The sequence below is a fragment of the Eurytemora carolleeae genome, unplaced genomic scaffold (genome assembly GCF_000591075.1).
Source record: "Eurytemora carolleeae unplaced genomic scaffold, Eaff_2.0 scaffold207, whole genome shotgun sequence".
Taxonomy (NCBI): Eukaryota; Metazoa; Arthropoda; class Copepoda; order Calanoida; family Temoridae; genus Eurytemora; species Eurytemora carolleeae.
This window is the reverse complement of record NW_019396121.1, coordinates 1-24,847: the sequence shown is the minus strand read 5'-3', so window position 1 is coordinate 24,847 and position 24,847 is coordinate 1. Positions and strand designations below refer to the sequence as shown.

The following is a 24,847-nucleotide window of genomic DNA, read 5'->3' as shown; positions in this document are numbered from 1 at the left end:
TGTATCCCATATTTTATTCTAGCGAATTTAAATGGGTTCTTACAAATTTGAGACTGTGATAAGAATCTAAAAACCTGAAGCATGCATTTCTTTATGTTGTCTTTTACATTTTGAATCTCCTTACTAAACTAGCTACAAATATTAGCTCTAATGAAAAGCAAAAAATATGCGTAATTCTAAATTAAACTTACAATCTAAACAGCTATCGTTGAAGTCCCTCAATTTGTGTATGTTTCTTGATATCATCTTGAGAGTAAATATTTGTATAGAAAATTCACGCAACCTCACTCTCATCAATCCGGGTTGAAACTAGTTCGGGTTAAATTGGACCGTTTAAAATTGACTTTAAAATAAAATTGAACAAATTTTGTTCGTTTTTCTAATTTATTGAAGTTTTGGTAATGAGAGCTCAGGTTGGTTTTCTGGGGGGGGGGGTCATGAAGATAATAGACCTCTAGAGTATGAGACGTAATGAAGGGTATAAGGGGTGTACTAATGACCACAAATTACGGGGCCGGAATACCACCATGAGACAAAAATATGACTCAAGCTTTCATTTTTTGCCTCACTTTGTTTTCCTGAAGTTATTTCCAAATATAATTTCGGATTTTTTTCTATTTGTCTCATAAAGGAAAAAAAGGTTCATAAAACAAGAAAAATCAAGCAATTTTGAGTGTTTGAATAAAAATTTTGTTGAATTGTACAAATCAGATTAAATTCTCAAAAACTTCCAACTAAAGTAAAATAAACGAAATATGAAAATCGTTTTTTGTTTTCAATTATAACTTCTCTCAATAAAACTATTAAAATTTTAATATGTACCCGGATAAGTCGTCGCAATAATGTTAAGTTTTTTAGTTTATCCAGTAAAATAGAAATTAGAGAAGATTTGTGGTGTCCATCACTCTGTAATCTCAAAACATTATGTTTTTCTGCCCGGGTCATATCTATTAATCTACCCGGGTCTTATCTATTTATCTGCCCGGGTCTTATCTTATTTATCTGCCCTGGTCTTATCTATTTATCTGCCCGGGTCTTATCTTATTTATCTGCCCTGGTCTTATCTATTTATCTTCCCGGGTCTTATCTTTTCATCTGCCCGGGTCTTATCTATTTATCTGCCCGGGTCTTATCTTATTTATCTGCCCTGGTCTTATCTATTTATCTGCCCGGGTCTTATCTTATTTATCTGCCCTGGTCTTATCTATTTATCTTCCCGGGTCTTATCTTTTCATCTGCCCGGGTCTATATCTATTTATCTGTTCGGGTCTCCTCTATTTATCTGCCCGGGTCTCCTCTATTTATCTGCCCGGGTCTTATCTATTTATCTGCCCGGGTCTTATCTTATTTATCTACCCGAGTCTTATCTTTTTATCTGCCCGTGTCTATATCTATTTATCTGCCCGGGTCTATATCTATTTATCTGCCCGTCTATATCTATTTATCTGCCCGTCTATATCTATTTAACTACCCTAGTCTTATCTATTTATCTGCCCGGGTCTATATCTATTTATCTGCCCATCTATATCTATTTATCTGCCCGGGTTTTATCTTTTTATCTTGCCGACACACTTTTCAGTTAATTCTGTATACTTTATAAAGTATGCTTGTATTTTCATATAGTTTCTTCTAGAACATCCAGTAGATTGGAATCCAAAGAAAACAACAAGAAGAGAAATATTCAAAATATGTTTCAAAAGAAGAGAACAAAAACGATTTCAAATATTATAACATGTATCTTTCGGCTGAAATGGTGGGGAGGGGGGCTGGGGGGGATAACATGTAAATAAAGAAAATGTAATGTACTGTGTTTCTTTTGTAAATATTCCAAGTGTATGAAGTTATGGAATTCTGTTGAAAGAATGACAAGAAATAATTTTGTTTTTCAATACAAAAATATTGAGATGTTCATTGTTCAATTGTTCATTGACATGACTTGGAGATACATGCTAATATATCTTCAGAATGTTTAACTAAAAGCCAGCCCCTCCCCCCCTTGAACTGGTTTTAATTGAAATATTGATACAAAATGTAATATTCAAGTCATGATTCAAGATTTAGCATTTTACAATTCTAAGAATTTGATTTAGATTGTCTGCATTCTCTCAGTTTATGATGGGTTTAAAATTTTCCCAGGTTTACGCTGGGGTTCAACTTTGTTTACTCCGGTAGGTTCAGCTTGTATAGTGTTTACTCCGATAGGTTCAGCTTGTATAGTGTTTACTCCGATAGGTTGAGCTTGTATAGTGTTTACTCCAGTAGGTTCAGCTTGTATAGTGTTTTCTCCGGTAGGTTCAGCTTGTATAGTGTGTACTCCAATAGGTTCAGCTTGTATAGTGTGTACTCCGGTAGGTTCAGCTTGTATAGTGTTTACTCCAATAGGTTCAGCTTGTATAGTGTGTACTCCGATAGGTTCAGCTTGTATAGTGTGTACTCCGGTAGGTTCAGCTTGTATAGTGTTTACTCCGCTAGGTTCAGCTTGTATAGTGTGTACTCCAATAGGTTCAGCTTGTATAGTGTGTACTCCATTAGGTTTAGCTTGTATAGTGTGTACTCCAGTAGGTTTAGCTTGTATAGTGTGTACTCCAATAGGTTTAGCTTGTATAGTGTGTACTCCAATAGGTTTAGCTTGTATAGTGTGTACTCCAATAGGTTCAGCTTGTATAGTGTGTACTCCAATAGGTTCAGCTTGTAAAGTGTGTACTCCAATAGGTTTAGCTTGTATAGTGTGTGCTCCAATAGGTTTAGCTTGTCTAGTGTGTACTCCAATAGGTTTAGCTTGTATAGTGTGTACTCCAGTAGGTTCAGCTTGTATAGTGTGTACTCCAATAGGTTCAGCTTGTAAAGTGTTTACTCCGGTAGGTTCAGCTTGTATAGTGTGTACTCCAGTAGGTTCAGCTTGTATAGTGTGTACTCCAGTAGGTTCAGCTTGTAAAGTGTTTACTCCGGTAGGTTCAGACAACAAAAAAAAGATAATGTTTAAAGATGAGATAAAAAAAGAGATTTAATGATAAAGAGATAAGATAAGAAAGATATTCAATGTTCAGAAGATATTTAAAAAAAGATAGATAATGTTTAGAAGATAAGAATGACATATTATAAGAGATTTAATGTTACAAGTTTTGATATAAAAAGAGAATTAATGTTTACAAGATGAGATAAAAAAGATAAATAATGTTTAGAAGATGAGATATAAAAGAGATTTTATGTTTAGAAGATGAGATATAAAAGAGATTTTATGTTTAAAAGATGAGATATAAAAGAGATTTTATGTTTAGAAGATGAGATATACAAATTAAAATTTCCAAATTCCTCTGTATATTTTCTAGTTCTAGTTGGGGAGGGGTTAGACTAGACTACTAACAAAAACGTTAATAATATTCAGACTTTTTATCTAATAGCAATATAGGAAGAGGGGGAGGGGGTAAGGAGTATGTCTGGTAGAATGGGGAGATAGCATCATAAAAATTGTAAATACATATTTCTGGTCTGAATATGTTCTGATATATAACAACTATGTAATCGTTAACATATACCCTAGAATTATAACACTGATAAAGATGCATTTGTTTTTGTGTTTTCTTTCACTCATTTACCCCTCTCTACCCTAAACCTGGAAACCACTGTGTGAGGTCGGGAGGGAGGGGGGCTGCATCGATGATGTATAAAGAATACATTATGTTTTCAAATTTAATACTACTGCTGGTTCAGTAATTATTATCATGAAAGGTAATAAATATAATCACAAACATGGGTTTTCACAGACCCTTACAATGATTTTTTACAAAACATTATGTACGTCAGAATTGGACAAATTATACATTATTCTAATAAGAGATAAAAAATCTCTTTTAAAAGTATGCAAGATCAGAATATGTAAAAAAGAGAGGAGTGGAGATTATCACCTTTCAAAATCCTCCCTCCCTGCTTCCAATTTCCCCATCTCGCTATTTGAACGATAAAAATGCTTTCATGCAGAATTTCTTCTTTTTTTTCTTGGTAAAGAATACCAGGCATACTACACGCATTCAAAGCATACAAGCCATTCCGGGCTTCGATAGGGAGAACCCAGAGGGGGACTTGATGAAATAGGAGGGATTGGAGGGCGGGGAGGTGGGGAGAAGAGGGGGGAGTTACTAGATTTCATTAAATGTTTTGAAAGATAAATACGTGTCCTCTTCACACAATGTATTACTATAAGATGATGCAGAGTGAAATTAATTCAAAAGATCGGCGGATTGATTAAAAACCGCCGGTTCACTCCCGCCCTCTCACTGGGAGTGTTGTCTCACCGCCCCTTAGGGAGTTCAAATCAAAATTGAATTCGGTTTTTGCTTCTTGATTCCTCTACGTGTATTCATTCCTTCTACAGATACCTTTGTTCTTTAACTATACCATGCAGGTCACATACATACAATATAATTAGTGTATATTTACTTTAATGTTTGATCAAAAGCAACCAATAACCAAAGTTTTATCGTTTGGATTTCTTGAGGGGTGGTGGGAGATTGCGATGTTTTGAGGCAAAGGCCTTGTGTTTTTTTTCAATGAAGTAAACTCGCAGATTTGTTATATTTTTGCGGGGTTTTTTTATTTTGATTATTTAGAAATAAATCTAGGAGGGTGCAAAATATACGCGAAGCGCTAAATTTTGTTTGCCCCCCCCCCGTAGGAGCTTCTAGGGGGGGGGGCGATATTTGAACTGTAAATTCAAAACATACACATACAGTCCAATTACCTTGCAAGTACTACTTTATCTCTCCTTCAAACAAAACTAGCAGAAAAAAAGCAGCAAACTATTTTTTTGTGCTCTTCACTATTCAGCTTCAGATTTGAAAAGTGTTATAGCTCTGAATTCTAGGGGCACACTGCCCCTCTGTACAGGTCTAGTGGGGCACTGCCCTCCTTGCCACCCCCCCCCTGTGTACGCCCTTGACCGTGAGAAATTGGACTGCTACACACAAAATCTAAAAGCAGTTATATTGTAATAGAGAACGCACTAAAGAGTGACATATATCATATAAACATACATTGCAGTTTCACATTAGGTTACATTTTAATTTCTCTTTTTTTCTAGGTAAGTTCAATGTAGTCAATAGTTATGCAAAACTCAGAGAAGACATCTTGGAAAATTGAATTGAAAAAGGATTGAAACCATTATCAGAACCCTGCTCGATTAAACCCCCATTCCCATATATGGAGAGTATAAAATATAGGAAATGGGACCGTTTTCAATTCCCCCCGCCTCATCCCAACCCTTGCGGTATTCTTTTAAACGATTAACTTTAAGTCATAAATTCCATAGGACCATAGAATATATAATGCCCCCTTTATAATATAAAACCCTCTACCCTTCTTCTCTATCCTAGATTGCACAGAGAAAATTGAAATTGTAATTTATAGAGGAAGTGAGATAATTACTATTTTGGGTTTCATACTTTTATACTTTCATCTTATTATCCTTCATATACCTCCTCATGCTCCATTGTCCTTCATATACCTCCTCATGCTCCAATAGTATAAGCTCCATTTTTTCCATCAAATATCTCTCCTATCGGCTCATGTAATTCTTCTTAGTTTATCTCATGATGCTCCATTATCACTAAAATCAGCTCCATTCTCCACATTGTAAAACATTATTTTTATTTACTTCTTGATATTTTTCCAAACAATGCTATGCTTCTCTAAACCCCCCAAGTTGCAGGGTTTTAAAGTGATGTAGTAAATTCCTTAGGTTTATTGATCTGCTAGGTTTGCACAGGACATCAACATACTTTTTTATCCGGCCTCCGGCCACTCAATCTATATAATATCCTTTTACAAATCTCATCTTTTTCATTATTATAAGTGGGGGTTAAAAGGTTTAATAAGGTCCAGTTAAAGGGACAGTAAAGGAAAAATTAAAGGGGGTATAGGCTGAAAGCTAATCACTTTAGCTCTTGATCGCGACCCATGAAAGTTTTATCTGATGTTCCTGTCTCGAGAAATTGATATAAAACTGTGTTATAATTATACGAAAATTCATATATGTAAAATTTTGAAAATCTGAAACTTAAATCACGTGACCAGAACTATCACCAATGGCAGAGCAGTATACTGGTCACGTGTCTCCGCCTGTATCACGTGACCACTTTACTGCACTGCCATTGGTGGAATTTCTGGTCAAGTAATACGGACGTAAAAATAATATTATGAATGAAATCTATTGAAAATAGAAACAACAAATATAAAAGTAAACCTAAATTACAATTAGCTTTCTCTGGGATATCATCTTTTTCAGATTGGTTGCTGTTTTTCTGAGCATGGTCTGTTTAAACCTACTATTTCTATACGAAATTGTATATATATGCATTTTCGTACAAGTTTGAAACAGCTTTATATCAACTCTCGAGTTAGGAACTTCAGATAGGCGTCTCAAGGGTCTCGATGAAAAGCTAAAGTGATTTGCTTTCAGCCTATACCCCCTTTCATTTTTCCTTTACTGTCCCTTTAAGTTTTTTTTTCTCTTATATATGTTACTCTATTATCTGTACAACTAAATTGCTCTATAGTTAATTTTAGTATACACTGTATATTTGGCTCGGTAGTATTCACTTTATTTTTGGTTTGGTATGTGTACACTGTATATTTGGTTTGGTAATAAACGCTGTATATTTTGTTTGGTAGTATACACTGTATATTTGGTTTGGTAGAATCCACTGTATATTTGGAATGATATTTGTACACTTTATATTTTGTTTGGTAGAATCCACTGTATATCTGGATTGTTTGTATACACCGTATATTTGGTTTGGTATGTGTACATTATATATTTGGTTTGGTGGAATCCACTGTATATTTGGTTTGGTATGTGTACACTATATATTTGGTTTGGTATGTGTACACTATGTATTTAGTGGTTTGACCTGGAAGTAGAATGGTGTGTATTACTCAACCAAAATGTCAGTCTATGCGACCGCAGCAAAACTAGAGCAAAAATTTAAATAATGAAAAATATATAATTTGTTTCTTTTCCGGGTTTAGGTTCATTTGTTTTACAGTTTCCTAACTAAATTGAGGTTGGTTTGGTTTTATTTAGTATCAATTTTGGTGAGAAGATTGAACCCTGTAAAACCTGGTAAAATTGAGGCAATTTCCAGGTATTTGTTTTGAATCCCCCCTCTCTCTCTCTTTGCACTCGACATTGCTCTGAAAATTGTCTGCTGTGCTAGAACAAATTGTGTGGTTGCTGACATGAGTTTACTAAACTTTTTATTCTGGTAAAATCAGAGGTTAGGATTACATATGATCATAGAACTGAGATATTAAGATTGGATACAGTTTTTATACAAGCTCTCGCGTAATTGCGCATCATGCAACCCGTCTCACCCTACTCAAAGAAAACACTACAAGAATAACGACCCTGCACCATAAGTACATGCTACTGGTCAAGTTTCTGTCGTTTTTTGCGGAGAAGAAAGAACGTTTTTGAGGAGGCCGGTCTTGGTATTAATTACAGGTTTTAATCCAGGATTTTCATATTCTTCAAAATTTTAAAACAGATAAATGTTTAAAAGAAGTTGATACTTTAGGGGCCCAGCAGATTTGGTCAAATATTCTAAATATTTTACACTGTATTTACTCTTTGTAATGCAGCTACTAAGTAGTGAATTTACTTCATACAAAGTTTTCAAAATCGCAAAGTTGTTATTCAATTAATTGAAACTTTTAAGTGGTTTCGTTATAACTTAAAAGCATTTTAGTTGCCGTGAAGTCTATTTTGTAGTTTCCTCAAAGTTTTGTGAGGAAGTTGCCTAAAAGTTGCAGAAGTTCCTGTTTTGAAGTTTGTTTGAAATGTTCCTTTATCAGGACTTGCTTTTTAAAAAGTTTTTTTTCCATTTTGCCCAGATGCATATCCAATATTTTTTATTTTCAAGATTGTTTTCAAGTTTTGGTGTTAGAGCAGACAAGGCTTGGACCTAATTTAGTCATGTTTTCGCCCCAAGGTATTCAACTCTCCAGTCTCAGATGCCTAAACACAAAATTTTGCTACAATGTTCAGTTTTTGGGGCCCTGGCAGATACAAAACAAAATGCCATTTTTTCGAGAAACATATTAAAAACTATCTTTAGAGGTTTCAGATTACATTTTTGTAATGTTTAAGATTTCGTAAATTTTTTATTGTTCTAATTCCAGGGCCCGCTTTTGGGATTTGGAATAGTTCTAGGGACCCCAGACACATTAAAAAGCAATCGGGAGAATTTTAATGATTACGTTTAATTTGCCCTTTCAAGGCCAACTATTGTTATTCCACAATTATAGGTTTAGTTCTGTTTGGTTGGAATATAATCTCGCAACCTCGGCGCTGAAAATTTAGAGATTTGACAGATTTTAATATTTAAAGTGGATTTTCATGTATATTCCACCTTAATGTCAGAGATAAATAAGAAGATTAATTCTTATCTTAAAAATCATTTTTCAAATTAATTTTAATTAAAAATATTATCTTTTCCGCTACGTTTGCCAGCTTTGTAGAACAGATAACTAATTGAAATTAAAACGATACAAAAAATTTAAATATTTGTGAACAAAATTTTATAAAAATATTATATGTTGAAGAAATCGACTTTTGTTGTTGATATGTTAAATGGTGGCAGTGTACGGTAAAAAGTACTGTTTGTTGTATTGTATGTACAGTGTTGAATATCATATATGTATTGTATTGTACATGTACAGTGTTGAATTCTGAATGTTATGACAGAGGTATGATGTAAAGTATTTAGATGAAATCTAGAATCTTCAATTATTATGGTAATTCTATGTGGCACTGTGTAGTTTAGGGTCAAATTCCTAGCTAACTATCTAGCTAGATATCTTACTCTGTACCTAGCTATCTATCTAGAAAGATATTTCACTCAATACATAGCTATCTATTTAGCTATATATATTAATCTAAACCTAGCTATCTATCTAACTAGATCGCTTACTCTGTATCTAGCTATCTATCTAGCTAGATCGCTTACTCTGTAGCTAGCTATCTATCTAGCTAGATATCTTACTCTGTACCTAGATATATATCTAGCTTGCTACACTAGTTACTCCTAGTCTTACCAGCATTCTGTTCTCCATATAGTACTCACTAGTTACTCCTAATCTTACCAACATTCTGTTCTCCATATAGTACTCACTAGTTACTCCTAATTTTACCAGCATTCTGTTCTCCATATAGTACTCACTAGTTACTCCTAATCTTACCAACATTCTGTTCTCCATACAGTACTAACTAGTTACTCCTAATCTTACCAACATTCTGTTCTCCATATAGTACTCACTAGTTACTCCTAATCTTACCAACATTCTGTTCTCCATATAGTACTCACTAGTTACTCCTAATCTTACCAACATTCTGTTCTCCATATAGTACTACTCACTAGTTACTCCTAATCTTACCAACATTCTGTTCTCCATATAGTACTCACTAGTTACTCCTAATCTTACCAACATTCTGTTCTCCATACAGTACTCACTAGTTACTCCTAATCTTACCAACATTCTGTTCTCCATATATTACTCATTAGTTACTCCTGACCCCGAGACTTAAGACAGAGTATCATAATGAAACCTAGTATCGGGAACCCAGTTTTACGATCGGGGTCAGGCTGTTTATTTTGTAGATAAATATTATTTCAGGTTGCTCCTTTATATTCTCTTCTTGTTTTCTAATTTCATAAATAAAGTCTACGCAAATCTATAGACTCAGGAGTTTCGTAGTTTCGTTTAAGAATACTCTCTTAAATTTCGGGCTCTGGTCTAACCAACATACTGTACTAGGAGTGCTTTTACCTATTCGAAATGTTTTCCATATCCTAATAAAAATATCTCAACCCTTACATGGAGAGAGAAAATCTGCTTGGTTTAAAAGTCCCAAATATCTAAGATAACTATGGTCAATCCTTGCATTCTCCAGTAAGTACTCTTCAATAGAGATCAAGAAGAATGCACATTTAAATCTAAAATACAGTTTTTTGCTTTAAAAACATTCTTATGGGATATTATTACATACATAAATATAATTATACACTGGAATACCTTTATCTCACGATTCCAACCTAAGTTATGCTAAAGGATGTTTTTGTTGCAAGAATAATGGTTCGTATTACACTCCGGTCCAAACCACTTTGTAGTAATTAAACACAAGATAAGAGGTATGCATGGGTTTAAACAAGCAGACTGCATCAAGAAGAGCCAAAACATCTTGAATTCTCACATCTTCTCCAGGTTCCCAAGACAGAGTGTATTGTTGATAACACTATTCATAGTGAAGATTAGCCCGGTGAGCTAGATGTGTCAGCAGACTTGATTAATGTCATTTCCTCACGCTAGGGGTCGGGGAGAGCAGAACCAAACCAAACCACACCTTTAAAATGGCGGTCAAAACTAGAGTTGCATGCTGGGAATGGTCATTCTTTAAATAATATCATTAACATACATATTACATGAATGTTTTTCGAATGATATCAGGGGCTTACATAGGATTTAATCCAGAGACGTCAGGGAGGGCGCAAAATTGAATTAAAAATTCATTTATAGGTAACTACTTGAGATATCTTTTTTATTTGAAACCGCTCTTAAAAGTATCCGAAAAAATTGTCCTTTTTATTTATGATTTCTAACTTTAAAAAGCCTTCAGATATGGGATTAATCTGAAAGCTATGTAGATCTCCAAGCACTCAAGATTTAAGTTTAAGTAGTAGATGACTTGATAATACAGGAGTCAGATCTAACCTACTATTTTCTTTTGTCTTCTGTCCAGATATGGTAGTTAATGGCCACTATCATCCGTTAACCCCTAAATTATACAATACGCTATAAATTACGGGGTTGAAAACCTGCAAAACATTTTGCATTCAACCCATATTAAAAACTATATTTCATAAAGGTTGAGCCAACCCACCCATCAGTTTCTCACAACTTTCATTCTGCAATTTTATATCAGGCTATTGTGCATTGTGTATTGAAACTTGAAACGTTTTTGCGAATACGTGATAAAGGAATTGAATCTTTGCCACAAACTCTGATTTTCAAATCCCAATATCTTTGTGACCAAATGTCGTATATCTTAGATATTTCAAACTATGAATTCTCAAAGATTAAATTATCAAAGTTTAAAATACCAAAGACTTACGCCAATATTTTGCAAAGTTATAGAGATTAGAAAATTCAAGTTTGTGGCAAAAACTCAATTCCTTTGGTTCGATTTTGCAACTTTTCAGCAAAAGACAGAAATATAGGTAGTAATAATAAAATTGTATAGGAATGTTATGACGAATTTCGCGCAATCGGAACAATTCTGATAATTTTATACATCTCTAAAATATTATTGCTTTTTTAAAGAATAAAATCTGAATTTTTAAAATCCTACCAACATTGAACAATATTTTAAATAATAAATTTTTCTAAATTCATAATCAACCCTTTTAACCTTTATTCATAATCAACCCCTTTAACCTTTATTCATAATCAACCCCTTTAACCTTTATTTGAAAGTAATTGTTTAATTTTAGATTATACATTTACAAGGTGAGAAACCCTTTATCCCGTTTACACCTTGCAAATTCTTCTCCTTGCATCTATAGTTGAGTATAATAGGCTTGAAGTATAGCAATGAGGTCCAGTATCCAAATAGAACTGTGCGTGATACTCAATTCTTCACGCTTTCATTCTTCCCTCCTCTCCACCCCTAGCTCTATACAACAGTGTACACTGCACAACACCCTAAACTTATGATTGTAAATGTTTTCAAAACTAAGTTTAAGAAAGCGAGTTCAAATCATCTAGCTTAAACTATTATGCAAAAACTGAGTTTCTGCCACAACAAAATTTGTAATAATAAATAATCTGAACTACTTCTCTATTAATAATAACGAATTAGCAACCTGGTGCTTTGTCAATGTTTACTGTTTGATTGTTCAAGTTTTTCCGAATTAATAAAACTAAAGGTTCTGAGACTCGGTTCAGATGTTCAGACTGTTTCAGGGTGCAAGTTACTTGAATAGTGTGTTAACTCAGTGGTTCAAAATTTTCTGGGTGAGAGTTGATTGAATTTTTTGTTAACAGTACACTTCAATATAGATTGATTACTTTTCATTGGTTTATCCCTTGTATTATTGTAATATTATGAGTGTAAACTAGTTTATCCCTTGTATTATTGTAATATTATGAGTGTAAACTAGTTTATCCCTTGAGTTATTGTAATATTATGAGTGTAAACTAGTTTATCCCTTGTATTATTGTAATATTATGAGTGTAAACTAGTTTATCCCTTGTATTATTGTAATATTATGAGTGTAAACTAGTTTTATGGATTTCTATAATCTCCTCATATTCCTAGAATATTCCCGGAGTTTTGGGGGATTTTTATTCATAGCTCACAGCAGTCTTCAATCTGAAATTTATTCACTTTTATGAATTTGTTGAAAGGAATATAAAGGAACAGTAGGGGGTGGAAAAATAGGTAAAGGGTTAAGGGGTTCAAACGGCAAAGAAAATGGGTAAATGGGAGGGGGGGGGTGAACAGGAGTTTAAATAAACAATCTTACAAAATTTAAAAACAGAAAATTTAAAAAGATTTATGAATTCAGGCGTTTGTAGAAATAGCTTTATTAGGTAGTATTTATAGGGTTATGTATTTCAGAGTACACATTATACCAAGTTAATGTGTTGATTTTAGCCCTTAAAATGGACAGTATGATGGCTTAGAGGTATTTTAGAGGAAAACATGGCTTTTAACGATCCGTTTCTTTTTGTTAACGCGCCAGTCGTTTTGTCAGCAAACTGTTTTAAAATTCCAAATTCTCCAAATTATTACATTATGTATATTTCTTTCTTTTGGTTTGTTGGTGTTAAACATTTTAAAGTTTTCTTCTCCTCGACCCTAAGGGTCAAATAAATTTGAGAATTTTCTCTCGACGAAATTTAATTGCGACCCTAATGAAAAAACTACCGTTACAAGTTTAAAAGGTTGGTTTTAACTTAAAACTCCCGAAATTCTTGCTTTAGGGCAGCGAAGAATGTTAAAATAAAAATAAAATATTTCTTTAAGAATTTAAAACTAGAATATTTTCTCAGGGAAGCACATGAGTTTACAGCCTGTGTACTGCATAGTATCAGTGCGGATACATCTTTGATTTCCTAGTTATAATAGTGAAACTTTAGCAGTCTCATGCTCTATATTTATAACCTTATAATGTTTATAACGATGAGTTGATGTTTTCACATGATTTTATGGGTCTAGCAATACTTATACTCATACGCACAACCCGTTCTAGGTCAATCCGTCTGGAGGATTTCCAATATATCCCGTGGTTTTAAAACAGTATAGAAAGCCAAAAATCGACAAACTATTGACAAAAAAAGCGTAAGATAAAACTAAGTACGCTCACGAGAACTTTGGGTTGCTTCAGATAAAAGATATTTTTAACTTAAACTACTAGCTTTCCAAATTAAGAGTCAGCTCCAGAATAGGGAGTTACCTCCAGAAAAAAGAGTTAGGTCCAGGATAAGGTGTTAGCTTCAGGATAAGGTGTTAGCTCCAGGATAAGGAGTTAGCTCTAGGATAAGGAGTTAGCTCTAGGACAAGGAGTTAGCTCCAGGATCAGGAGTTAGCTCCATGATAAGGAGTTGGCTCCAGGAAGAAAAGTTAGCTCCAGAATAAATAGTTAGCTCCAGAATAAATAGTTAGCTCCAGAATAAGTAGTTAGCTCCAGGATTAGGAGTTAGCTCCAGAATAAGGAGTTAGTTCCGATAGGGAGTTAACTTTAGAATTAGGAGTTTGTTTCAGGATAAGGAGTTTGCTCCAGGATAAGGAGTTAAATCCGGGATAAGGAGTTAGCTCCAGGATTATGAGTTAGCTCCATACCAGGAGTCAGTTCAAGGATAAAGAGTTAGCTTCAGGATAAGGAGTTAGCTTCGGGATTAGGAGTTATCTCCAGGATCAGGAGTTGGATACAAGATAGGAGCTAGCTACAGGATAAGAAGTTAGCTCCAGGTTGAGGAGTCAGCTCCACAGTGAATAGTTAGTTCCAAGAGCATGGACGGAAAGCTGCAGGATGAGTCTGCAGAACCTATTGTTGTTCAGATCTTTCTAGGTTCCTGTCAAAACATAGAAATATAATATATACTTGACAATATTAAATGAATCAGAACTAGACCAGCTTTCTCTAATCTCTAACTTTCTTAGGAATATTTTTAAACATACTTCTCACTTTCTCCAACCCCTCTCTACCAATTTCCCGTACGCTGAAATCCATTCGTATTGCAGTTTCTAAGTTAGTACCAACTTGTGAAAAGAAGACGTGGAATGTGAAAAATTTGTTATATAAGAAGTGTGATATCCCCCCCCCCCAGTTGAAACTTTGTTATTATATGCATTAATAGATGTATGTTTAAAAATGAAGATCCGAAGTATATAAACCAAATACTTAACACACAAGAAAAACAAACATTTTTTCTCAGCTGAGAGTTTATTTAACTATGTTAAACAAATTATATAACCAAGAACCTGGTTCTCCGTTTACACTTTCCTTCTGGTTAAACATATAAAGGGGTTGGGTCTGCTCTTGTGGAACTTCGAACTCTTCCATGTACAGGGCTACCCACAAAGGATGAGACTTAAGAGATAGGGAATTTTGTTCAACTTTTTCTAACATTCAGAGTTTCAAGATTCTGTTAAATAATATTTTTTGAGACAGAAAAGACAGCATGCTGTCTGCAGACTACGGAAAAAGATTTTAAATAGCTTTAGGGCGTCATTCAGTCTCATTTTTACAGTTTTCACTGTAAAACACAAACTACAACATTTTGTTCAATATAAGGTATAAGTACAAAATATTATTTGGGATGGATAATCTGGATTTTCTGGTTTATTGAAGATATTAATTCTAACTGATCCTGGCAGATATTCAGTTTGTAGTTCATCATTATATAATATATAATAGATCCGTCGTAGCGTGAAACCAACCAGTTTAGAATATTCTCCCAGAGATATTGGTAACTCAGGGGAAGGAGGAATAAAGAATAGAATTCAAGAGCAACGGATAGGAAAACCTTATCCTCCAAATTAAAAGGTTTTAAATTGGAAAACAAAAGCTTCAAACCAAAAAAGAATAAGATTGAAATTAGAAAAGCCCGCCACAAACTCTGAAACTCTTTGAACCCGTCGTAAACCTTTGATATATTTAACTATTAATTCTTTGAAACCGTCGAAAACCTTTGATATTTTTAACTATTAGTTCTTTGAAACCGTCGTAAACCTTTGATATTTTTAACTATTAATTCTTTTAATTCAAATATTATAAGTTTAAAATATCAAAGGTTTATAGTATCAGTTTAATAAGATATAGATTTTATTTTTTGTGGCAAAAACAAAGTACTGTTCTTGTTTCACAACTATAAGGATAGGTTTGGTGAGTAAATTCTCCGGAGTAGAGTCACGGAACCTCTCCAACCTTGTGAAACATGTAAACTCCTACTCAAAACCATAGGATTAGGATATTTAAACTCCAAATATAGAACCGATCCTTCAAGTTCAGTATTTTCAAGGACTTAAAATCCAACTAAAATGTTAAAATTAATATTCTGCATGAACCTAATATAAGAAAATCCAAACCATATTTTTTAGTTTTTTTCTTTTTTTAAGTACAGGGTGTCCCACGAAACATTACTTTAGCAAGACGAATGGAAGGAATTGAAATCTGAACAAAATGCCCAATATCTCCGGTAATATTGACAGCACAAGAAAGAAAGACCACATTTTAGAAATAACAGGACTAGGAGAATTTTGTGGTTTATGTTTCAAGAATCAGGCATGTAAAAGTAGGTTGACGAATGAATGTCATTAATAGATTAAATGTTCAAAGACGACCTTGTAAAGGGCTGANCCCCCGACAATTATCAATCTTTAAAACTTCATAAGCTGAGCCTTTGTTAGGAAAACTCGAATATGATTAAACAAAATGTGAATGTAGATAGATATGCTGCAACTTTTTCTATTTGAATAGAATACCTTGCTAGGTCGACACATTTTTTTCTTGCATGAACTTTATAAAAGTTGTATTTATAATTTTTATAGATATATCTTTTTAAGCCTGATATATGGAGAAATTTCTAGTTAGTATTAATATAAAACGGAAGGTAAATTAAAAGTGTATCAAACTATTTAAAAACTAATTTATCTAAAACCACAATGTGAAAACTTCAAATTCCTGTTCACCGTAATCAGATTATTTTCACACGCGCATATAAAAGCGTCTTGTTAATTTGCGCGCGATTAACAGAAAATTTGCGCGGATAAAAATGAGAATTGAATAGACTAATGTTATGAAGAATATGTTGCTGACCTAGAACCTTCAAGATCGCCTCTTTGTAGGCTCGTCAGGACTCAGGACTGGGAACAGCCTGATTATTAAATCTTAGTAATTCAGTATTTTAAATTTTTTTGAAGGGGTGGGGGGTGAAATGCTTTTCTCTGTATATTTTACATCCAACTCCTGTCTTTCTTTCTATCTTGAATTCATCATTTCTTTCTTTACACATCAACTTCGTCTCTTTCTGTCTGTTTTTATTTTCTCCTTTTTACATTCTTTCCTCCTTTCTCTTTTCTCCTTTCTACATTCTTTTCTCCTTTCTACATTCTTTCCTCCTTTCTCTTTTCTCCTTTCTACATTCTTTCCTCCTTTCTCTGTTCTCCTTTCTACATTCTTTCCTCCTTTATCTTTTCTCCTTTCTACATTATTTCCTCCTTTATCTTTTCTCCTTTCTACATTCTTTCCTCCTTTCTCTTTTCTCCTTTCTACATTCTTTCCTCCTTTCTCTTTTCTCCTTTCTACATTCTTTTCTCCTTTCTCTGTTCTCCTTTCTACATTCTTTCCTCCTTTCTCTTTACTCCTTTCTACATTCTTTCTTCCTTTCTCTTTTCTTCTTTCTCCTCCCTGTCTCTGATTCTAAAGATTAAAGCAGAGCTATCAAATCCTATTCTTCATATTTTCTGGATGTCAATTTTTAACATCTATAAGACTAGCCGGGGCAAAACAGGATAACAAGAGATATGGAGATTTTGAGAGCGAAGCTTTTATATGGCATGAAACCGATGCAGGAGCTGGAAAAAATTGTGGACATTTAACTATAAATAAAAGAAGCGAATTTGAACAAATAGAAACACTGAAATAGAGGAAAGAGCTTCTGGAGATGTTTCAGCTAAATCGCAGCTAAGACCGACTAGTGGAGCTATTGTTCATAATACAGAACTATTTGAACTGATAAAGTATAGCTAAACTAGTGGAGGAACTAGTGAAGACTGAAGAGGTTTCGATTTTCTGGGAGTTCAAATTTTGATCCTTAGTTAATCTCTGAACTCTTGGGTTTCTTTTAATATGGGGCGTAAACGAGTCATTTTCTTGTTCAATCCTTTCCCTTTACCCGTGTACATGAAAAACTCAGGACGTATCTACGTATAGGGATTTATTCAATTTTATAAGAAACAAAAACCAAGGAAAGAATGTTCTTGAATAATCTGGAGAAAATGGTTTCTCATGAGTTACTAAAGAGTACATAAGGAAACAGAGATGGAAAAAGTTTAATGATTGTCTTAGACCCGGAGTAAAATTGGAGAGATACACATACACGTTCTTCATACTTCTTTCAGACCTATTTAATCCGCGCCTCAAACCCAACTAGACCTAACATGGAAAACCTAAAGTTTTTATGGTTTTTGTTCTCACTTTTTGATGAGGTTTGAACAGTGTGTAACAAGAGTGATTGAATGTGGAGGGAACGGTTTTAAGATTTAATATTTTAGTCTGGGTAGCTCCGCCCAGCATTGATAGTCACTGCCTTACAGAACTAAACTGTAAAGGTTTCTAACCTCGACCTTATATATAAATATAATATATAATAGAAGGAGGAGATATAAAAAAGGAAAAAGGACGGAGAAAGGAGAAAACGTGATATTTAGAAGTAAATAAGGTTAGGAGGAGAAGAAGTTAACGAAGCACTAAGATAATTGGAGAGAAAGAAGGGAGGTAAACGATTGCGTGAGAATTGATAAAAAAAAATTTTAAAAACGGTGTTGTGGACTCCGGGGCGAGGGTGAGGTTGAAAAATATTCAAAACTTGGGTTTTTGTGTAAATACTGTTGTTACACGGTCGGTCCACAAAAAAAACTGCCCAAAAACTTTTAACCTCGTTCTTCTCCAAGCCCCCCCCCCCCCTCCACCATCTCATTCACCATAATATTTAGTAAATTTATAATTTTCATCTATTTCTGACTTATTTTAACCAAATCTGACATTGGTGCAAGCAATGCAAACCAATCCATTTCAAACCAATCAAACCCGATCCAATTGGTTACTCTCAGCAGTAAAGCCATTCGCATTCTCTAGAACAGGGGGGAGGGAAGGGGGGTAAAAATATAGGAGGTGGTGGGGTCCTAAGTTTAAAAAAAAAATATGAAATTATTGTATTATCATTTTTAACAATGTCAACCTTTTGGGTTTAATCAAACGATTGAAAAAAAATTAGGTTTTGAATTTTTCTTCTCCCTGATCAGTTCTATGTTTAGTTTATGGGTTTAGCTCAGACATTATCTTATCTAACTCTTCTCTAATGGGGTCTAACTCAGGTTATACTCTTACTCTTTCCTTCACTTACATATACATTATACTCCCCTTCTCCCCTTCTTTCTATACATTATACTCCCATTCTCCCCTTCATTCTATACATTATACTCTCCTTCTCCCCTTAATTCTATACATTATACTCCCCTTCATTCTATACATTATACTCCCCTTCTCCCCTTAATTATGTACATTATACTCCCCTTCTCACCTTTATTATATACATTATACTCTCCTTCTCCCCTTCATTCTATACATTATACTCCCCTTCTCCCCTTCATTATATACATTATACTCTCCTTCTCCCCTTCATTATATACATTATACTCCCCTTCTCCCCTTCATTATATACATTATACTCCCCTTCTCCCCTTCATTATATACATTATACTCTCCTTCTCCCCTACATTCTATACATTATACTCCTAATTCTCCCCTTCATTATATACACTATACTTCCCTTCTCCCCTTCATTATATACATTATACTCCCCTTCTCCCCTTAATTCTATACATTATACTCCTTTTCATTCTATAAATGTAATCGTCTGATATGTGGCTTTTCCATCCTTTTCACAAAATTTATTTTGATTTAATTTTCATAATTGGTGAAACAAATGTGAATTCCGCTCAGAAACTGTTGTATCTAAAGCTATAATGATACAAAAAATTTCTCTAAGATGATTATTTATATTACAAAAGTATCCAACCTTGAATTAGATCTGAAAGAGTTTCCTCTCCAAACAGTGCAGAAATATCTAGATATCTCAAAAACAGATATAACCCCCCCTTTTCCTGTCCTTTTACTAAGATATCAATTCTAGGTTACCCTGTATCCTCACTATTCCTCCTTCCTTTTATCATACTTTTTCAGCAGAAATATACTACGCTTGACAATTTTTGGCCACCATCCGAAACTGGGTCTGCTAAACTGCATCCGTGAACCATTGATCTGTAAACCTACGCGTTATGGTTTAAACCAATCGAACGAATCTGTGTTCTGAATCCAAAGGGAGGTATATACTGCCTGAGACAATAAAAGCACTGTCCTTATTGTTTCGCAGATGAGTTGGCACTTTTCCCAGGTGTCGAGGTTTTAATATCATGCCGTGACTAATTTTTATTTGGACACCCAGTGTGCAAATTTCGTGGTATTTTTCTCAATAGAATCTAATGATGGTGGAGCATTTTTTTGTGGTTTAGTTTGTGTGTGGGGGGTTTAAGGCATGACAGGAGTTTTTTATTTATCCCTCTTCCCCCCCCCCCCTCCTTCTCCATACCTAGAATAGGGGGAGGGGGTGCTTGCTGCTTTTCAGGATTTTCCAATGGATGAGTGTCTATAAAGATATTTTAAAAGAAATATGATTTTGCAAAATTATTCAGGACTAAATGGATTTTATTTGTTTTCACTTCTAAACATAAAACTTACGAGTGAAAATAATTCTTTATTTTAAAATCCTTCATCGTTTTAGTCGTATCAGGGTTGATTTACAGTTGGTAAAAATGATTTCGAATATATATTTGTAGATTTTAAAATGAAGAAAAATAAACGAGTTCTAAACCACCTCTTTGGACCAATTTTCTACGGTCTTCACATTTTTTAAACGCTTGTTCCAATTCTGACCAACTATTTTCATCATCCAAACTGAAAAATATCAACAGTCGCAATTTGCACGTATTTATCCCTTTTAGGTGAAATAGGCAACGCAGCCACATAATTTTTTTAATTTAAAACTTAAAATAATACTAGAACTGAAACACTCAAAAATAGTTTTTTTGTTGTTGCATTTTTCAAAGATTTGAAATAAACAACCCCCCCTGGTGCTATGTATTTCTAATATTTGTGTACTATCATACAACATCTCTAATATTTGTGTACTATTCAACAATATTTCAAATATCTGTGTACTATCCAACAATATTGCAAATATTTGTGTACTATTCAACAATATTTCTAATATTTGTGTACTATTTAACAATATTTCTAATATTTGTGTACTATCCAACAATATTTCTAATATTTGTGTACAATTTAACAATATTTCTAAGATTTGTGTACTATCCAATTATATTTCTCATATTTGTGTACTATCCAATTATATTTCTCATATTTGTGTACTATCCAATTATATTTCTAATATTTGTGTACTTTTTAACAATATTTCAAATATTTGTGTACTATCCAACAATGTTTCTAATATTTTTGTACTATTTAACAATATTTCTAATATTTGTGTACTATCCAATTATATTTCTAATATTTGTGTATTATCCAGCAATATTTCTAATATGTGTGTACAATTCAACAATATTTCTCATATTTGTTAAAATTCAGCAATATTTCTAAAATTTGTGTACTATTCAACAATATTTCTAATATTTGTGTACTATCCAATTATATTTCTAATATTTGTGTACTATCCAATTATATTCATGGAAACCTTGGATATAGATAGACTCACGCTAATACTCTACCCAGCCATAACACAGGAAAGTGAGCAGGACCGGAGGGTGTAAAACCAATATGCTTTATGTATATGTTCTTTGGTTTTATTTGGAAAAAAAAATATTTTAAAGCCTTCACCATCGTGAGTAAAAAAAACATCGAATATCATCTTAAAAGGAATTAAGTCTTTGCCACAAACTTTGCAACCCAATGTCGTGGACCTAGAATATTTCTAATTGGAATATAGGGATTAGAAAATTTGTGTTTTTGGCAAAGGCCCAATTTCTAAACAGAGAAAAAATCCTTAAATTGCCGCTTGTATTTTTATCTTGTTTTCATAAAAGAATAGCGTATTTATGAATCTTACAAACATGTTATGAAATCTAAATTGTATAGGAAGATTTAAGTAATGTGGCTCACCCTGTACTTAAGTGTTACTGTAGGTTTGTTTTACTGTTAATTTATTGAATGTGATGTATTGTATGTTTTGTATATGTATTGTTTATATATTGTGTATTGTATATTGTATATGTATTGTATATTGTATGTGTATTATATATTGTATATGTATTGTATATTGTATATATATTGTATATTGTATGTGTATTATATATTGTATATGTATTGTATATTGTATATATATTGTATATTGTATATGTATTGTATATTGTATATATATTGTATATTGTATATGTATTGTATATTGTATATGTATTATACATTGTATGTGTAGGTTTGAATCGTGCTGGGTGGGAAACCATACAATCGGTATTTTCAACTAATTTTACGGATAAGCACTATCTTAAGATTAATGTGCTTAGCTATAAGGGCTCGGAGAAATAAGAGGGTTCAATTTGTTTTTAGTTTTTCCATATTTTTCATTTTTTCCGACCAAATGTAACCAATTATAAAGTTAATATCAAATATCACGAAAAAATATTTTAAATCTGAAAAGAACAATTTATTATGTTTTAATTTTTTTATATTTCTAAATGATATACTGTTTTAATAGCTTTCATTGCACGTAAAACTAAAGTAAATTGAACGCCAAACTAAAGTAAATTGCACGCCAAACTAATATAAATTCCACGCCAAACTAAAGTAAATTGCACGCCAAACTAAAGTAAATTGCACGCCAAACAAAAGAAAATTGCACGCCAAACTAAAGTAAATTGCACGTAAGATTTTATGATTTTTTATCGTTACTCCTCTTATTAAAGAGCTATTGAGAAGAACAAAATGTTTTGAATTCATAATATGTAAACAAATATATTTGCTATTTATTATACACCTGGGCATCAGAACTAGAGGAGCAACTAGAGTCACAAAGTAGCAACAGTAATATCAATTGAATTTGACCTTCTCCTTTTGGTTAGTTTGCAGTGATTGCTGATAACCCCCATGGTTTCAATTGCTTTCCCGATCCTAATGTTCTTCTTAAATTGATATGCTCTATTAGTATCAATATTCCTCTTTTTCATTACTTTCATGGCTGCGATGGATTTGAATACTATCTTGATTCGATGCATAACCTATTTATAAAGTTAGCTTACACGCACCTCTGCCCCTTTAGGAAAAGTAAATTCAACCTATATGAAGCATAAAGTCTGACCACGTCAACCTTGTTGCACAGGCTAGTCCTGTCCATAGAGCTCGGTACAGTACAAACTGGGAACGGGAGGGTTGACCCGTCTCGGAAATTCAAATGTACTACGGCTGCCATTGCTTAAAGTATAACTATAACTTTTCAGACTTTTATCCATAGAGCTAGTGCTTTGAACGATAGCAACGCTGTTTACCAGAACTAGAAATATTGATTGTTTTCAAATGTTTACTAAACTCTTAAATCTATAATTTCAAGTTAAAATTATATATATTTGGACTCTAAACCTAGCATGACGGAGTTCAGTTCCTACAAATATGGGCTCTATACTCGAGTCTGTATTTATAACATGTGTCAAAAAAAGGTGTCATGAAGTGACTGGATTTATTTTTTCAAGTCATTTTATTGATTTAAATCTGCGTTTCTTGTCATAGGTGGATCTTTTAGCGATCAGTCAATCTATCCTTTAAATCCATCGATTCTTGAAATTCATTCATCCTTGAAATCAATCGATCCTTGAAATCAATTCATCCTTAAACTCACTCCCTGAAATCAACCGATCCTTAAAATTCATTCATTCTTGAAATCAATTATAACTAAAAATCAATTCTTCTTTGAAATCAATCCTTCCTTGAAGTCAATCCTTCCTTGAAATCAATTCATCCGTATAATCGATCTATCCATGAAATCAATCCTTCTTTGAAATCAATCAATCCCTAAAATAAATCCTTCCTTGAAAAACAATTCTTTCTTGAAATCTGTTCTTCCTTGAAATTAATTCCTCCTTATAATCAATTCTTACTTGAAATATATTCTTCCTTGAAATCAATTCTTCCTTGAAATCAATTCTTTCTTGAAATCAATTCTTACTTGAAATTAATTCTTCCTTGAAATCAATTCTTCCTTGAATTAAATTTTTCTTTGAAATCAATACTTCCTTCAAACCAATTCTTTCTTAAAATCAATTCTTTCTTGAAGTCAATCCTTCTTTGAAATCAGTCCTAATCAATCCATCCTTAGAATTGATCCATCCCTGAAATCGATCCGTCTTTGAAATCAATCCATCTTTCCACCTATTTATCTTTAGATCAATAAGTTTCGGAATCAAATAAATTTAAATTAACATTTTTGATTTCAACATTAAGTTTTAAAAGATAAACTCTCGAACCCATTAAAATGTTTATTGATACAAAAAAAAAAACTTAAATATTTTCAGATAATTGACAAGAAAAAGGGTTGAACCCCATCAAGCTCCGTATCCTCTCCAGTACTGTTATTACCCGTTGAAATATTTTTGTGCACTTTTAGACTTTCCGGAAATTGCTTCATTAAGTCTATCCCTCCCCCCCCCCCTTTCTAATGATGGTAAATTCCGCCAAGAATACCTCCTGGATCATTTCAAGGGGTTCTTTTTTTCTAACAAAACTGTTATTAGGTACAGGTACTTTTTAAAGGGGGGAGGGGCATAGAGAAGGGAGGGGGAGGGGCTCTAGATGTGGGGTTGAACCGTTGAGAAGTTCTAAGAGGGGAGAGAGATAAAGGTTTCTCCAAAGGATTGGTCGGCAAACATTGATTTACTATGACGTTTATGTGCTTAAAAATATTTCACAAAATTAATTATAAAAAAGAAATATTCACATTTTTGTTAGAAAATACTTTTACATAATTATCTCAGACAGTTTTAAACCAATCTACTATAGTGTCATCATATTAACTCTAAATATGTTAAAAATATATTTTGGGCAACATTTTTATAATTATTATTTCAAGGATTAATATTTGTAAAATTTTAATCTTTCTTTTACCCCTGATAGTTTCATGAACAGTGCCAGAGGAGAAATCCCTCAAATTAGAGAATTTAAAATAATTTCATCTTTTTCTTGCGTATTCCTGGGTTAACAGAATATTATTCCCTGAATCGAAAGAAGGAATCTTTCATATTTTTTTTAATTAAAGAATTGGATTATAGTGGAGAAAACCAAATCGATCTACTTCTTCCTAGTGCAACCTTGGTCAAATTGACGTTCATCTGTCCGTGTTTAGTTCTCCTACTACTAGCTATTTCTTTAATTCAACCTCTGGATAAATGAATCCTGAAGTACACTGACAGCTTCCAGATTAACTGTTAACAACTCTGAAGTGTGGCCAC

At 33.3% G+C, this 24,847-nt stretch overlaps 1 protein-coding gene across 1 annotated transcript; it reads right to left on the bottom strand.

Moving 5' to 3' along the window:
- Nucleotides 1–2,110: 2,110 nt before the first annotated feature.
- LOC111695563 (LWamide neuropeptides-like) lies at nucleotides 2,111–9,396 on the bottom strand. Its single transcript, XM_023464926.1, has 2 exons — nucleotides 9,264–9,396; nucleotides 2,111–2,928 (listed from the first exon to the last, which is right to left on the bottom strand). Exons 1-2 carry the CDS (start codon nucleotides 9,394–9,396, stop codon nucleotides 2,111–2,113), a joined length of 951 nt encoding a protein of 316 aa, XP_023320694.1.
- Nucleotides 9,397–24,847: the final 15,451 nt, after the last annotated feature.